The sequence below is a fragment of the Myotis nattereri genome (assembly GCF_964212035.1).
Source record: "Myotis nattereri genome assembly, chromosome: X".
Classification (NCBI taxonomy): Eukaryota; Metazoa; Chordata; class Mammalia; order Chiroptera; family Vespertilionidae; genus Myotis; species Myotis nattereri.
Window position 1 is genome coordinate 146,965,462 of NC_138078.1, and position 17,862 is coordinate 146,983,323.

Sequence of the window (17,862 nt, forward strand, 5' to 3'; positions counted from 1 at the left end):
AAGGGGAGAGAGTTTATCAAAGGGATACTTTACAAATATAAGCTGGATTAGACAAGGGATAAACTGGAGACCAAAAGATCATAGAGGAGGCTATAAATTAATGCAGGAAAGACAAAGTTAAGCCTCAGGATGAGGATAGAAAGGGAAGACAAATAGTAGATACCAAGTTGAGGTGGGGAGAACCTAAACATATGAGAGGTAAAGGAGAGAGATAAGTCACAGGCAAATGAAAAGTTTGAGCCTGGGAGACTTAAAGAAAAAATAAAAGACGGGAATGAAAATAAGGAGCTGCATGGAAAACTAGATTAAAAGGTTAGCTCTTTCTAACAATTAATTGTCATGAAACCATTAACTATGGGAACAGGAATGAACCTTAGAACTAGACTACAGATTTTAGACTCTAAAGCATCTTTAGATCAAGTCATGTAGGCTTTATTTGAATTACTCCAAATATGGGGAACTAAGACTCTTGCAAAAGACTCCATTCAATGTTCCTAAAGTTCTAAATTTTGAAAGTTTTTTCTTCACCTTTGGCCTAATAGAATAACTTTCTAACATTCAGTGTGAGCTGCAAGAATAGTATCAGCTGCCTTTTGAGGTAGAAAGTTCCATGTCACTGGAAACATTTATCTATTTATGCATTTATTTATGCATTTATTTATTTTTAGAAATTTCCAAATTGTTTTGAGAGAAAGGGAGAGAAAGAGAGAGAGAGAGGAGAAATATCGATCAGTAGCCTCCTACACATGCCCCACAGAGGATCAAACCTGCAACTAGGTATATGCCTTGACTGAGAATAGAACCCGCCATACTTTGGTGTATAGGATGACATTCCAACCAACTGAGCCACCACTGGCAGAGCTCATTGGAAGTATTTAAAGCAAACTAAACAACTTTTTAAAAACTTGTATAGAAAATTAAATTTTTATAGTGACATCAGCAAGATGGCAGACTAGGAAATCTCAAAGCTTATCCTCTCCCCTACAAAAACAATAAATAAACAACCATGTGCCAACTAGAATGCTTATGAGAGTTCCAGAATACTATAAAGAAGCTGGAGAAACTCTATGGAGCACAGAGACCGACTCACCACATAGAAAATCATAGTAAGCCATTTACCTCCGTAGCCCCATCCTCCAATTTGGCAGAGCTTGAGGCCAACAGGAATTCCCTTGGCCTGATCTCTTCCCACAAGGGAAAAGGAGAGGAGCATTCCAGCAACTCTTGAGTGGCTAAGTGAAAAACAAAATCCAAAAAATATGGTGTCAACAAGAGACTCACTTTAAAATTAAACACCATAGGCTGAAAGTAAAGGATGGAAAAGATATCTCATGCAAATGGTAACCAAATGAAAGCATGGGTGGCTATACTTATATCAGACAAAATAGACATTATGTCTAAAATTGTCTTTAAAGACAAAGGAGGACATTATCCTATATAATAAAGGGATAATATGCAAATTAACCCTCAGGCCTCACAAGATGGCTGCCTATGACCAGGCTGGCAGGGGGTTAGTGAGGGATGACCAAACGACTGAACAAGCAGGCTGCTTGGGGCAACCAGGCCAGCCGGGGGGTTAGTGAGGGATGACCAAACGATTGAACAGCAGGCTGCATGGGGTGACCAGGCTGGTGGGGGGGCTGTGAGGGGCGACCAGGCTGGCAGGGGGGACAGTTGGTAGCAACTAGGTCAGCGGGGGGGAGGGGGCAGTAAGAGACAACCAGGCCAGTGTAGGGGGGGGGGGGTCAGTTAAGGGTGACCGGGCCAGTGGAGGGGTGCAGTTTGGGGTGACCAGGCTGGAAGGGGGGGCAGTTGGGGGCAGTTAGGCTTGCAGGGGGGAAATGAGGGGCAACTAGGCCAGCAGGAGGGCAGTGAGGGGTGACTGGGCCAGCGGCAGGGGAGGCAGTTGGGGGCAACCAGGCCAGCAGGGGGGGGGCAGTTAAGGGAAACCAGGCTACAGAGAGGGGCAGTTGGGGGTGACCAGGCTGGAAGGGGGGCAGTAAGGGGTGACCAGGCCAGCAGGGGGGGCAGTTAGGAGTGACCAGGCTGGCAGGAAGGGGGCAGTTGGGGGCGACCTGGCCGGCAGTTGGGGGGAGTTAGGGGTGATTAGGCTGGCACGCAGAGGCAGTGAGGGGAGATCAAGCCAGCAGGGGGGGCACTTAGGGGTAACCAGGCAGGCAGGCAGGTGAGTAGTTAGGAGCCAGGGGTCCAGAATTGTGAGAGGGATGTCTGACTGCCAGTTTAGGCCTGATCCCTAGGATCGGGTCTAAACCAGCAATCGGACATCCTCCAAGGGGTCCCAGATTGGAGAAGGTGCAGGCTGGGCTGAGAGGACACCCCCCCCCCACCCCCTGTGCATGAATTTCATGCACCAGGCCTCTAGTATAATGATAAAAGAATCAATTTAATAGGAAAATAAAACAATCATAAGTATATATGCATTTAACATCAGAGTACCTACCTAAATATATAAAACAAATAATGAAAGATCTGAAGGCAGAACTTGAAAGCAATACAATAATAGTAGGGGACTTCACTACCCCACTTATAATAGTGGATACATTTTCTGCAGACAGAAAATCAATAAAGAAACACCTGACTTGAATAACACTATTGACCAAATGGACCTAACTGACATATACAGAAATTTATACCCAACAACATCAGAAGACATATTATTCTCGAGATTCTTCTCAAGGGCACACGGAACATCCTCCAGTATAGATAACATGTTAGGTGACAAAATAAGCCTTAGCAGATTTTAAAAGCATGGATATCATTCAAAGTATCTCTTCTGACCTATTTTCATAAGGTAATGAAATAGAAATCAATAACAGCAAAAAAAAAATAGAAAAATTCACAAATATATAGAAACTAAACAATTCAGTGTTGAACAACTATTTGAGTAAAAGAGGAAATCCAAAGGGAATTTTAAAAGTATATTGAGAAAAACAAAAATGAAAACACAGTATACAAAAACCTAGGGATGCAGCAAAAGCAGTTATAAAACAGAAGTATATAACAATAAACAATACCATTAAAATAGAAAGATCTCAAATAAACAACCTAACCTTATACCTCAAGTAACTAGAAAAACAACAAACAGCCCAAAGTCAGAAGAAGGAAGAAAATAATTAAGATTAGAGCAGAATAAATCAAACAGAAAAATTTTAAGTCAAAAAGATGAAGAGGTGATTTTTTAAAAAAATAAAATTGAGAATCCGTTAGCTAGACTATGAATAAAAGAGAAGATTCAAATAAATAAAATCAGAAATGAAAGAGGAAATATTACAACAGATGTCTCAGAAATAGGAAATATTACAACAGATGTCTCAGAAATAGGAAATATTACAACAGATGCCTTAGAAACAAAAAGGATCATTAGGGACTATTATGAATAAACTACATAACCTAGAAGAAATGGATAAGTTCTAGAAACATACAAATGACTAAAAATGAATCAGGAAAAAATATAAAGCCTGAACAGACCAATAGCAAATAAAAAAATTGGATCAGTAATAAAAAAAAAAAAAACCTCCCAACAAAGAGAAGTCCAGAACCTGGTAGCTTCATGGTTGAATTCTACTCAACTTATTAAAAGAAACAGTTCATTTGAAGAATTAGCACAAATCCTTCTTTTTGAAAAATATAATTTTTATTGATTTCAGAGAGGAAGGGAGAGGGAGAGAGAGGTAGAAACATCAATGGTGAGAGATTATCATTGATTGGCTGCCTCCTGCACACCCCATACTGGGGATTGAGCCCACAACCCATGACTTTCTGGTCCATAGGTCAAAGCTCAATATGTAGCCAGCAGAGCAAGGAATTCCTTATACTTCACACTCTCTATGTCCTAAATATCAGAAAACATGCTAAAAATATGAATGTAGTCGTTTCCTGTTATGATTCAAAACTAGAGGCCTGTTTCATGAAAAAATTCGTGCAATAGGCCTTCCCTTCCCCTGGCTGCCGGCACCGGTTTTCCTTCAGCATCCGGGACCCAGGCCTTCGCTCCGGCCGGAGCTGCCTTCAGTCTTTGCTCTGCCGCTTTGTGCCTACGTATGTAAATTAACCACCATCTTTGTTGGTGGTTAATTTGCATATCGCTCTGATTAGCCAATGGTGGACCTATCAAAGGTATGGTCAATTTGAATCTTTGTCTATTATTAGATAGGACTAGAGGCCCGGTGCACAAAAATTTGTGCACTCGGGGGGAAAGGTGTCCCTCAGCCCGGCCTGTGCCCTCTCGCAGTCTGGGACCCCTCGGGAGATAACGACCTGCTGACTTAGGCCTGCTCCCAGGTGGCAGAGGGCAGGCCCAATCCCTAGGTGCAGCCCCTGGTCGGGCTCAGAGCAGGGCCGATTGGGGAGTTGGGGCACCGCCCCCTGTCATGCACAGAGCAGGGCGATCAGGAGGTTGTGATGCCACCCTCAGTCACGCTCAGGTTAGGGCCGATTGGGGGGTTGGGGCACCGTCCCCTGTCACATTCAAGGCAGGGTCGATGGGGAGGTTGTGGTGCCACCCCCTGTCACGCACAGAGCAGGACCAATCAGGGGGTTGGGGCACTGCCCCCTGTCACTCACAGAGCAGGGCCCATCAGGGGGGTTGGGGCTCTGTACCCTGTCATGCACAGAGCAGGGCCAATCAGGGGGTTGGGGCGCTGCCCCCTGTCACGCACAGAGCAGGGCCCATCAGGGGGTTGGGGTGCCACCCTCTATCACCCACAGAGCAGGGCCGATCAGGGGGTTGGGGAACCACCACTCTCACACTCAGGGCAGGGCCGATGGTGATGTTATGGCTCTACCCTGTCACACACAGAGCAGGGCCCGTGGGGGGGGGGGAGTTGGGGCGCCGCACCCTGTCACACACAGAGCAGGGCCGATCAGGGGGTTGGGGAGCTCCCCCCTATCAGGCACAGAGCAGGGCTGATCAGAGGGTTGGGGCGCCTTCCCTTGTCACAAACAGAGCAGGGTGGATAGGGAGGTTGTGGCCCCGCCCCCTGTCACACACAGAGCCACAGGGCGATCAGGGGGTTTGGGTGCTGCCCCCTGTCATGTTGATCCCGGTGCTGGGAGGCATATCACCCTTTTACTATATAGGGTAGAGGCCTGGTGCACGGGTGGGTGCCGGCTGGTTTGCCCTGAAGGGTGTCCTGGATCAGGGTGGGGGTCCACACTAGGGTGCCTGGCCAGCCTGGGTGAGGGGATAATGGCTGTTTGCAGCTGGTCACACACCCTTCAGGGTTGGGGTCCCCACTGGGGTGCCTGGCCAGTCTGGGCGAGGGGCTGAGGGCTGTTTTCAGGCTGGGGGTGACTGAAGCTCCCAACCGCTCCTTTTTTTTATTTATTTCTTTTTATTCTGGGCCAGCTTTAGCTTTGAGGCTTGGCTCCAGCTCTTAGGCCTCTGCTGCTGAAAGTAGATTTCTGGCCTTTGCTTACAATGTTGCGATCCTGCTGGCTGAAGCCCGGTGGACTAAAGCAGGTTTCTGGGGTTTTGTTTAGCTTCTATATTGGTTATATAGTTGCTTAGAGTTGCAGCTCAGAGGCCTGCAGCAGCAGGCGGGGAACGTTGGAGTCCTCCGTCACTGAAGCAAGCAAGCCTCATGTTAGTTTCAAGCTGCCTGGCTGCCGGTCGCCATCTTGGCTGGCAATTAATTTGCATATAGCCCTGATTAGCCAATGGGAAGGGTAGCGGTTGTACACCAATTACCATGTTTCTCTTTTATTAGATAGGATGTGTTACATTTCTGAGAATTCCTAACAGAGAATGACCCTATTAAAATATTTTGTGAATGTGCTTTTTGCCATAGCAGATACTTTTAAAAACATCATTTGTGAAGTATTTATACTTCTATAACATTTAACTTCCTTAGTCCTCTTTCTAGTCATAGAGTACAGCAAGTCACAAATTAATTATTTCTGGGCTTTCCCCAGGATTTTCCTTGAACTTTATTGTATCAAAATAGCATTTTAGTTTGGCTACAATTAAAGAGAAAAATATCTATTTTTTTTTAGAAAAAAAAATCTATAGATTTTGTAGACTCAAGCTTGCTTGATTTGTTGCATTATGTCAGTATAAGGGACCAACCAGTTCAAGAAATCCTTCTTAAAAAAAGAAAGAAAGAAAAGAAAAAGAACAGGCAAAGACACTGGAAGAAAAGAAAACCACAAGACAGTAACCCTGATGAACATAAATGCAAAAATCCTTAATAAAATCCTAGCAAACTGAATTCAATAGCACATTAAAAGGATCACACACCATGGCCAAGAGCAGCCGTGGGCAAACTACGGCCCGCGGGCCGGATCCGGCCCGTTTGAAATGAATAAAACTATTGAAAAAAAAGACCGTGCCCTTTTATGTAATGATGTTTACTTTGAATTTATATTAGTTCACACAAACACTCCATCCATGCTTTTGTTCCGGCCCTCCGGTCCAGTTTAAGAACCCATTGTGGCCCTCGAGTCAAAAAGTTTGCTCACCCCTGGCCAAGAGGGATTTATTCCAGTAATGCAAGAGTGATTCAATATAGATAAATCAATCTGATACAATGCATTAACAAAATGAAAGAAAAACCACAGGATCAACTCAATAGATGCAGAAAAAGCATTTGTCAAAGTTCAACACCCAGCCATCATTTACCATAAACTTCAGCAAAGTAGGTATAAAAGAATCTTATCTCAATATAACAGAGGCCATATATAAAAAGCCCATAGCTGCCCAGGCAGTGTTGCTCAGTGGTTGAGTGTCAACCCAGAAACCAAGAGGTCACCAGTTGGATTCTGAGTTGGGGCACAGGTTGCAGACTCAATCCCCAGTAGGGGGTGTGCAGGAGGCAGCTGATCAATCACTGATGTTTCTCTCTCATTGATGTTTCTGTTTCTATCCCTCTTCCTTCCTGTCTTTTAAAAATCAATAAAAATATATATTTTTTAAAAGCCCATAGCTAGCATTATAATCAACTAGTGCCCTGGTGCATGGATTCATGCACATTGAAAGGAAATTAATTAGAAGGTGGCCAGCAGAGTGGGACTGAGTGAGATGGGCAGGATATGCCCTGGAGCTAACCTCCTGCAGTCCCTCCCCAGCTGGCTGCACCTGGGGTGCCACCAGGTCTCAAAGGGCATCTGCAGAGTGAGCAAGGTTCCTCTGGCAGGTGGGATCCCTTGGCCTGGCCTGCAGGGATCAGGCCGAAACCAGCTCTCTGACATCCCTCTAGGGGTCCCAAATTACAAGAGGGTAGTTCTTGGGTGACACACCCCAGATTTGGGCTCTTTCCTCTCTGGTTCCAGGGTGCGTCACCTGAGAAACACCACTGCCAAGTCACCGTAGCTCGGCAGCTCCTGCATTGAGCGTCTGCCCCTTGGTGGTCAGTGTGCATCATAGCTACTGGTTAGATCAGCCATGGGCAAACTACCGCCCGCAGGCTGGACCCGGCCCATTTGAAATGAATAAAACTAAAAAAAAAAGACCGTACCCTTTTATGTAATGATGTTTACTTTGAATTTATATTAGTTCACACGAACACTCCATCCATGCTTTTGTTCCAGCCCTCTGGACCAGTTTAAGAACCCACTGTGGCCCTCGAGTCAAAAAGTTTGCCCACCCCTGGGTTAGATGGTCACTTAGCCTTTTATATATATATATATATATATATATATATATATATATATATATATATATATGGAAAACTGAAAGCTTGCCCTCTAAGATCTGATACAAGTTAAGGATTCCTACTCTAACCACTTCTTTTTAGTCTAGTACTAGAAATCTTAGCCTGAGGAAATAGCAAGAAAAAGAAATAAAGGCACACAAATTAGGAAAGAAGAAGTTAAGATTGTTTCCATTTGCAAATGACATGATCATATACGTAAGACAACCTGAAGACTCAATAAAATAATGGTTAGAACAAACTAATTCATTAAGGTTGTAGGATTAAAAAAAATCAATATACAAAAATCAATCGGGTTTCTATACACAAATAACTATTCAAAAGGGAAATTAAGAAAATTGCTCCATTCATAATAGCAACAAAAAGTATGAAAAACATAGAAATAAATTTAACAAAAGAGGTGAAAGACTTGTACACTGAAAATTATAAAGCATTGATGAAGGAAATTAAAAAAGACATCCTATATACTAAAGAGGTAATATGCAAATTGACCATCATTCCCTCACACAAGATGGTCACTCCCATGTGGTCACAAGATGGCCACCACAAGATGGCTGGCAGGGGAGGGCAGTTGTGGGCAATCAGGCCAACAGGGGAGGGCAATTAGGGGTGACCAGGTCTGCAGGAGAGGACAGTTGGGGGCGACTGGGCCTGCAGGGGAGTGAAGGCAATTGAGGGGGACCAGGCCTGCGGGGGAGGGTAGTTAGGGGCGACCAGGCCAGCAGAGGAGGGCAGTTTGGGGGGTACCAGGCCAGCAGGAGAGGGCAGTTGGGGGTGATCGGGCCAGCAGGGGAGGGCAATTGGGGGCAACCAGGCCAGCAGGGGAGGGGAGTTAGGGGTGATCAGGTCGGCAGGGTAGGGCAGTTGGGGGCAACCAGGCTGGCAGGATAGGTCAGTTGGAGGGACCAGGCTGGCAGGGGAGGGCAGTTGGGGGTGACCAGGCTGGCATGGGAGGGGAGTTAGGGGTGACCAGGCCTTCCGTGGGGAGGGCAGTTAGGGGCAACCAGGCCAGCAGGGGAGGGATGTTGGGGGCAAAATCAGGCCAGCAGAGGAGGGCAGTTGGGGGCGACTGGGCTGTCAGGATAGGTCAGTTGTGGGGACCAGGCTGGCAGAGGAGGGCAGTTGGGGTGACCAGGCTAGCAGGGGAGGCAGTTGGGGGCAATCGGGCTGGCAGGCGAGGGCTATTGGGGGAAATTGGGCTGGCAGGGGAGCAGTTAGGCATCGATAGGGCTGGCAAGGGAGTGCTTAGGGGGTGATAAGGCTGGCAGGCAGAAGCAGTTAGGGGCAATCAGGCTAGCAGGCAGGTGAGCAGTTGGGAGCCAGCAGTCCCGGATTGTGAGAGGGGTCCCATATCGGAGAGGTTGCAGGCTGGGCTGAGGAACACCCTCCCCCCCATCCAGTGCATGAATTTTGCGCACTGGGCCTCTAGTAGATAAATAAATAGATATCAAATGTTTATGAATTGTAACAATTACTATTGTTAAAATGTCCATATTATCCAAAGTGACCTACAGATTCATTGTAATCCCAATCAAAATCCCAATCAAAATACCAATGGCATTCCTACAGAAATTTTAAAAAATTCTAAAATTCATATGGAACCTCAAAAGACTCCAAATAACCAAAGCAATCTTGAGAGAGAAGAACAAATTTAGAGGCACCACACTTCCTGATAACAAAATATATTAGAAAGCTATAGTAATCAAAACAATATTGCACTAGCATAGAAGCAGAGAGTAGAATGATAGTTACCAAGTGCTGAGGAGAGAGAGAATAGGAAGACATAGATTAAGGGATACAAAGTTTCATTATGCAGGATAAATAAATTCTAGAGACCTATCATACAGCAATGTAACAATAGGTAACAATTTACTATACACTAAAGTGTGCTAAGAAAGATTTTAAGTACTTTCGACACAAAAAAGAAGGAAAAATGTGGTAACTATCAGAAGTAATGAGTATGTTAATTAGATTGTGGTGATTATCTCACAATATATGTATACCATATCATCAAATTAAATTAAAAATATAAATTTAATATATTATATATTTAAATTAAATATATACACTTTTTAAAATATATATTTTTATTGATTTCAGAGAGAAAGGGAGAGGGAAATGAAGATAGAAACATCAACAATGAGAGAGAATCATTGATTGGCTGCCTCCTACATGCCCCCTACTGGGGATCAAACCTGCAACCCAGGCATGTGCTCTTGACTGGAATCCAACCTGGGACCCTTCAGTCCACAGGCCGACGCTCTATCCACTGAGCTAAACCAGCTAGGGCTACACATTTTTTAATTGTCAAATATGCTCAATATTTTAAAAAGTCACTTTTAAAAAAAGACCAGATGAACTCCAATATTCCTTTAAACTTGAAAAGCTGCGCTTCTAAGGGACCCCATGAGACTTGCAGCCAGGGGAGCAATGGGCAGCAACAGCTCCTCCTGGGATAACCTCTGAACTTATCTCCAAGGCCACCTTTTCTCTGATTTTCCAGAGAGCTGACAGCAGCCCTGACTTGGTTCACTTCTTTCCCATAACATTTCTAGAAAGCCAAAGAAGGCCCACCTAGACTGTCCTGTTGCTACTTCTACCCTAAGTACTGTCCATGGCTTTCATAAAACTACTCTTTAAAAAAAAAAAAAAAAGCCCAGCCACCATGGCTCAGTGGTTAAGCATCAACCTATGAACCAGGAGATCATATTTCAATTCCCAATCAGGACACATGCCCGGGTTTTGTGCTCAATCCCCAGTAGGGGTCATGCAGGAGGCAGCCGATTAGTGATTCACTCTCATCATTAATGTTTCTATCTTTTTCTCTCTCTCTCCCTTCCTGTCTGAAATCAGTAAAATATATTTTAAAAATAAATAAACTTGAAAAGCTTATTATTCTACTAGAGGCCCAGTGCACAAAAATTTGTGCACTCGGTGGGAGGGGGGGGCCCTCATCCCGGCCTGTGCCCTCTTGCAGTCTGGGACCCCTCGGGGGATGACCACTTGCTGGCTTAGGCCTGCTTCCCGGGGGATTGGGCCTAAGATGGCAATCGGACATCCCTCTGGCAGCCCGGCAGCCCTGGGGGGATGTCCACTTGCCAGCAGGGAGCAGACCTAAGCTGCAGTCGGACATCCTTAGCGCTGCTGAGGAAGCAGGAGAGGCTCCCACCACCACCGCTGTACTGGCAGCCATCAGCCTGGCTTGTGGCTGAGCAGAGCTCCCCCATGTGAGAGTGCACTGACCACCAAAGGGCAGCTCCTGCATTGAGCATCTGCCCCCTGGTAGTCAGTGTGTGTCATTGTAACCAGTCATTCCCAGTCTTTCTACTGTTAGGGTCAGTTTGCATATTACCCTTTTACTATATAGGATAGAGGCCTCGTGCATGGGTGGGGACTGGCTGGTTTGCCTTGAAGGGTGTCTTGGATCAGGGTGGGGGTCCCGCTTGGGTGCCTGGACAGCCTGGGTGAGGGGCTGAGGGCTGTTTTCAGGCTGGTCACACCCCCTTCAGGGTGGGGGTCCCTACTGGGGTGCCTGGCCAGCCTGGGTGAGGAGCTGAAGGCTGTTTTCAGGCTGGTCACACCCCCTTCAGGGTGGGGGTCCCCACTGGGGTGCCTGGCCAGTCTGGGTGAGGGGCTGAGGGCCATTTTTAGGCTGGCGGGCGACTGAAGCTCCCAGCCTCTCCTTTTTTTCTTTTCTTTTTTTAATTCTGGGATTTATTTACCTTCTATAATTGAAACATTGTTTCCATCACTGGCACTCCCAGCCCTGAGGCCGCAGCTGGCTGAAAGCAGGTATCTGGGGTTTGTTTGGCTTCTATAATTGAAACTCTGTTGCTTTTGGAGCTGTTGCTTTCGGGCTCAGAGCTGGGCCGCGGCAGGCTGGGAACCTTGGCTTCCTCCATCACTGGAGCAAGCAAACCTCCTCCTTGCTTCAGCTGCGTGGCTGCCAGCCACCATCTTGGTTGGCAGTTAATTTGCATATCACCCTGATTAGCCTATGGGGAGTGTAGCAGAGGTACAGTTAATTACCCTTTTTGTCTTTTATTAGATAGGATGATTTCATTAAGTAGATGAGAAAACTGAACCTCAGAGTTCAGTTCCCTTGCCTAAAATCACAGTTTATATAGTAGAATTGAGTTCTTAGATCTCCTAACTCTTAATCTATGCTCTTGGAAGGACATCTTAAATTCTTCCTAATTAATTATCTTCCTTTTCTTCTCTAGTCCCCACCTCTTGTGATTATGGGCTAGTCTGATGGGCAACTAAGTGGTATAAGCCAAACAACTTGATTATATAGATCAACAAATAGATTCAAATTGGCTAAATTACTCTCTAGCTCATGCATAGTGTCCCCATGGCTAGTGGTTACCTCAAGATGAACACAGTTCACACTTGTTGTCCCAGCATAATTATTATTAGCTCCCCATTTTACTCTTAAAGTGTCCTAATTTAGACTATATGGTCACCCTATTAAAGGCCAAATATTCTGTATACATGACAGTTTTTTATCTGCATTCAAATGCATTTTTAATCTGTGTCAACTATCAGAAATGCCTGTAATGACATACTGTATTAGCTTCCTAGAACTTTCATAACAATGACCACAAAGTGGGTGAATTAAAACAACAGAAAGTTATTCTTTTTTTTTTAAATATATTTTTTATTGATTTTTTACAGAGAGGAAGGGAGAGAGACAGAGAGCCAGAAACATCGATGAGAGAGAAACATCGATCAGCTGCCTCCTGCACATCCCCTACTGGGGATGTGCCCGCAACCCAGGCACATGCCCCCGACCGGAATCGAACCTGGGACCCCTCAGTCCGCAGGCCAACGCCCCATCCACTGAGCCAAACCGGCTTCGGCAGAAAGTTATTCTTTCATAGTTTTGGAGTCTAGAAGTCCAAAGTCAAGGTGTTGGAAGGACCAAAGTCTCTCTGAAGGCTTTAAGGGATGATCCTTCTTTGCCTCTTCTTAGCTTCTGGTGATTGTAGGCAGTCCTTGATATTCCTTGACTTGTAAACACATCCAATCTCTGCCTCTATCATTCATTACATGATGTTCCCCCCTGTGTCTGTATCCAAATTTTCCTCTTCTTATAAGGACATCAGTTATTGGATTAGGGCCCTATCAAATCCATTATGACCTCTTCTTAAGTTAATTACATCTGTAAGGACACCTTATATACAACACATGCTCATCCAGAGTTGGATGCAACCAAGTTTCCTTATGGAATAGGATGCACATAAGGAATATAAGTCCAATTTCCTCAACTGTTAAACCGAAACAATGTCCATTTTACATATTCTTCTATATTCTGTAACTAATGAGTCCATGAAATTCAATATTCTACCCAGACAGAGCTCTGAATTTCTTCTATTTGTCCTGTAGAACCTTGCACATTCTAGGAGAACTTGCTTGTAACTCTACTTGAATAACCTATTTAGGAGGCTATCTCCTCCAATAGACTATGAACTCCTTGAGGGCAAGAACTGTGGCTCAGTCATCTCTGTATCTTTAATGATGCAAAGTAGACCCTTATTAATTATTGGGGGAGGTAAGGAGATAGGAAAAAGGAAGGTACTTAATAGGGTTATAATCTAGTAGCTTAGGAAATAGAAAGTTGTTGGGAGCTCAGAGTGCCAAATCCAAGACTATGTCACTTCCTCAGGACTTTCCACCCTCTGATTTTTTTAAAAACACTGCCAGGGTCTCAGCATGTAATAAACATTACAATCGCCTTTAGCTCATCAAAGTACCTTTCCTTTCCATAAGCTTACTGATCAACCCAACAACAGTTAAGTACATAGCCAGCATGCCAGGAGGAGGAAGGAGGGATCAGAGTGCCCTTATAGGCTTATGTTTTAGACTAGAGGTCTGTTGCACGAAGAGATTCGTGTAATAGGCCTTACTTTCCCCTGGCTGCTGGCATTGGTTTTCCTCCGGCACCTGGCACCCAGGCCTTTGCTCTGGTGGGCTCCAGCCGGAGCCGGCCCCAGGACCATGAGGCTTTCACTGATCTGCCGGCCCTGGGACCGTCAGGCTTCGCTCCACCATTTGGAGCCTACGTATGCAAATTAATCATCATCTTTGTTAGGTTAATTTGCATACTTTCCTGATTGGCTGGTTAGCATAGCGAAGGTATAGTCAATTTACATGTTTGTCTATTATTAGGTAAGATGGCTAAACTGATAAAGTTTGAACACTTAATGCGCAGAGCCCTCAATAGCATGAGCTATCTCTCTCTAATGAACAAACTACTATCAGTTGGCATCATAGAGAATATATAGTTCTTTTTAAAATCTTGTCATGCCTTTACACACACAACTCATTGTAATGTCAAAAATAAAAAACTGAATGTGTAAGCCTATGTCTACACTCCAGAGGAAGTTAGAGAAAGAAAAAGTCAGACGTTCATAAGAATTAGAGAACAGAAGAGTCCTATAGATTGCACACCCAGAACAAATGGGAGTTTTTGATGCCTACTTCTCCCCTTATCCTTTAAATTCCAAAACTAGTTGCTGGTATACCCTGTGCCTGGCCCACAGTCATGAGAGTCAGGCTGTGATAAATGCAGAATTTATAGGCAGGTTAACAGTAAATGTCCAATTCAATACCGTGAAAGAGGACACCAAACATAGTGTCATTCCATGAGGGAAAATACTTTATTTTATTTATCACTATATTCCCCAATGCTTTGAAAAGTGCTAAGCACATAATAATCACTCAGTAATATTTGTTGAATAAAGTTTGAATGGATTAAACTGATTAACCAGGAAACTACTATAGGTAGTCAGAGTATGGTATTCAGGAAAAAAATGCTTGGGCAAAAGGCCCTTGAGATGAAACTGTTGACCAGGCAATGTACTACTCTGCTCATCTGGCAGCAGTGGGGCTAGAAAGGGGAATATATATTTCCAGGATGTAGGTAAAGCCTGACAAGCCCAGAGTCAAAGCCTTGCCTCCTTCCTTTTTTGCTTGGCCAGAGGATCTGGATATCACTAAATTTTCAACTTGCCACCTCGTTTTACTAAATACTCAGAGTCAAGGCCAAGGCTAAAAGAACTAATTTTTCTTAAACTAAACTAATGCACCATAAAGATCATTTGGCCAAGCACCATAAAGATTATTACTCCTGCCTTTAACTCCTATTCCAGGATTTACCCTCCTATTCTTTTCCCTTTTTAAAATCAGTGTGTGTGTGGAGGGGAGGGTGGAACAGGGGTGGGAGATTCATTAGGTAATGACTCCAACATTCATTCTTCCTCTTCACATGTTCTGGGTACTGAAGCCTTAGCAGCAGACTTTCTGGCCTTACTTAATTTGTCTCTGTGATTAATTCTCCATTCTCTCTGATTTATTTTAGATACCGACAGCAGAAAACAACCCTTACCTTATTGGAATGCACTATTGGTATTCTAGCCACAGCCCTCGGACCCAACACTGCAATGTTTGCCGGGAGAGCATTCCTGCCTTATCTAGAAATGTCATCACCTGTGAAGGTACGTTTCTGATTTCTTTAGAAAATGGAGTTAAGTAGATAGAGATAGAGGTGAAAGAGCTCGTGTGACTTTAGTATCACTGACTCACACTATGTCACTGACTCTAGTGTAAAGTTAACTCTGACACTTAACAGAATGAGGAAAGGAGATGGGAAGAATCTTGCATCAGAGGGAATTCTCATGAATCAAAATGGAGGACTGGGTCTAGGAGGATCAGACTTGGAAAAACATAAATCACCTCATTCTTATCGTAGATTTCCATTCAAATCAGACAGTAGAGAATTACAATACAATAAGAATAAAAAGGAACTGAATCATATGGAAATGGGCCTATGAAAGTGCATCAGGACTATTTAAATGCATATAGGTTCTAACTTTCAGAGACGTTTAGGGAAGGGAATTAGACTCTTCGTTATTACCAGATTTACATCCATCTTTTTTCTTCCTCTTTTTCACAGTATGCAAAGTGAAGTCTCACAGATTATGTGCTTTGAGAGCAAGCAAAGATTGTAAGTGGAATACCTTGTCCATCACTGATGACCTCCTCATACCTGCAGATGAAATAGTGAGTACCAGCCATTCTCTCAGTCACTCTTTTCTACCTCCCCTTCAGTCAGAACACATAGGGGAAGGAAGATTTCTTCCTATCTTCAGACAATTCAAGTAAGCTTCTTCCCCAGGCTCATGATCCAATCATTCTAGAATAATTAAGGCCCCCACAACTACATGTCATTGCACACTAGCATTGGAGTGGGGAGGGCAGGATCAGGAAGAACTTCCATGCAATTACCTAATGTCCTACATGGGATAGTATAGTTATTCCAGCTCACTCTTCCTCTCCTTATATCCCTAAATTCTACTTCTTGTCTCTTTTTACCTTTCAGGAAACTATGCCCCATCAGTGGGTAGAAGGAAATATATCTGTTAGTTCTCAATGTGCAGTATGTCATGAGAACTGTGGCAGTAATCAAAGACTTCAAGATTTCCGGTGTCTCTGGTGTAATTCTACGGTAAGACTCTTCTCATCTCCTTGATACTTAAGAGAACTTGACTTGTAGAGAAGGGGTGGATTGAGGGTTTACTGTGCCTACACATAGATAGAACTCTCAGAGACTGTTACATCTAAATAGATTACTCAGATTCCAGAGTATAGAGCTTAGTATCCTGCCTTTCCAGATCTGGCTATGGAGTCTCTAAGAAATAGATTTAAGACTCTCATCTTTTATGGTTCTTAATAGGTGAGGCCCACTAGCAAAAGGGAAAAGCTACTAGGAAAAAGCTTAATTTTCTTATGACAGACTGGACAATTAAAATTTAAGTTCTGAGTCTACTTTTTAAAAAAACCTTCTCCCTTCCTCATTCACCATTTCTTAGAAACTTGTGATCTTTGTTAATTAGTAAGGTTAATAGTAACACATTCTTATTTCTACTATGTATTGAGAGTTTTATACACATGATCTCATTTAATCCTTACAACAACCCTAAACAAGGCCTCATTGTCCTCATTTACAGATGAAGAAAATGAGGTTCAGAAAAGTGGAGTGATTTGCCCAAGGTCATGCAGCCAATAAGCAAAATACTCTTGATTGATACATAATTCTGTAAAAACCATGCTCTTAACTACAACACTAACATACCTCTAAGCCAGAGATTCTAAACTGAGGGTGATTTTGGCTCCCCAAAGACATAAAATGATGTCTTGGAGAGATTTTTGATTGTTCCAAACAGGGGAAGAGGGTGTGCTTCAGGCTTCTAATGAGAAGAGGCCTGGGTTTCTGCTAAACCTCCAACGCACAGGGCAGCACAAAGTACTGTCTGGCCCAAAGTATCAATAGTGCCAACATTGAGAAAGTCCGATCTAGACTTTCTAGTCTTTTAGAGGCTTCTCTCAAACGAATTATTCTAGACAAGAAGAAACCAAACTATAAGCATCTTCTTAGGAGATTCTAGTTTCCTTTGCCTAGGTTCAGCAAATGGTTGCTATCTTTGTGCTCTTCCTCTGCTTTGATCCAGCTCACAAGCATCTTCTGGAAGGGACTTGTACCTTCATTGGGTGCCCTAATTTTTGTGGCTTCCCCCAGGAGACACCTGTAGATCACATGGATATGATAACCAGTGGGGCCTATTGCTCATAGGTCACACAGAACTGTAACCAATGGAGAAAGAGTTATAAACTGGCTATTACCCTCAGGGCACAACAAGAGGGAACAGTCTGAGAAGTCCAGTCTTTCTGTAAAGAGAAAGAATATATTCTCTTTGAGACAGCATGGGGAAGGCTTGGGGTGGGGTGAGGGTTAGGTGGAGGGGGGAAAAGGGGGGAAATGGGAGATATCTGTAATACTGTCAACAACTTTAAAAAATAAAAACCAAAAAAAAAAAATAGATTTGAAAGATGGCAGCATAGGTAAATGCCTGTACTTGCCACCATCCACAACCACATCAAAATTACAACTAAAATACAGAACAACCATCATCCAGAGCCACTGGAAAGCTGGCTGAATGGAAGTCCTACAACTAGAGAAGTAAAGAAGAAAGCACACTGAGACTGGTAGGAGGTTCAGAGGAGCAGAACGGGCTGGTCTAGCACCCATGTGTGCCACATGTTTAATCAGAGGGAGATGTCTCTGTGGAGGCCACCCAGAGGAGCAAGGGATCCCAGCCCTAGACCAAACCCTGAGCCCAGGGTCCCAGTG

At 44.0% G+C, this 17,862-nt stretch overlaps 1 protein-coding gene across 1 annotated transcript in view; it reads left to right on the plus strand.

Annotated features, from left to right (window-relative positions):
* The window catches only part of DGKK (diacylglycerol kinase kappa), a gene marked incomplete at both ends in the record, with an annotated part of 212,289 nt that overhangs the window by 54,757 nt on the left and 139,670 nt on the right, over window positions 1–17,862 (plus strand). The window contains 3 exons of the mRNA XM_081081872.1: window positions 15,034–15,169; window positions 15,628–15,734; window positions 16,057–16,179. Coding sequence (XP_080937998.1) covers window positions 15,034–15,169; window positions 15,628–15,734; window positions 16,057–16,179 — 366 coding nt within the window. The remainder of the gene's footprint in view (window positions 1–15,033; window positions 15,170–15,627; window positions 15,735–16,056; window positions 16,180–17,862) is intronic.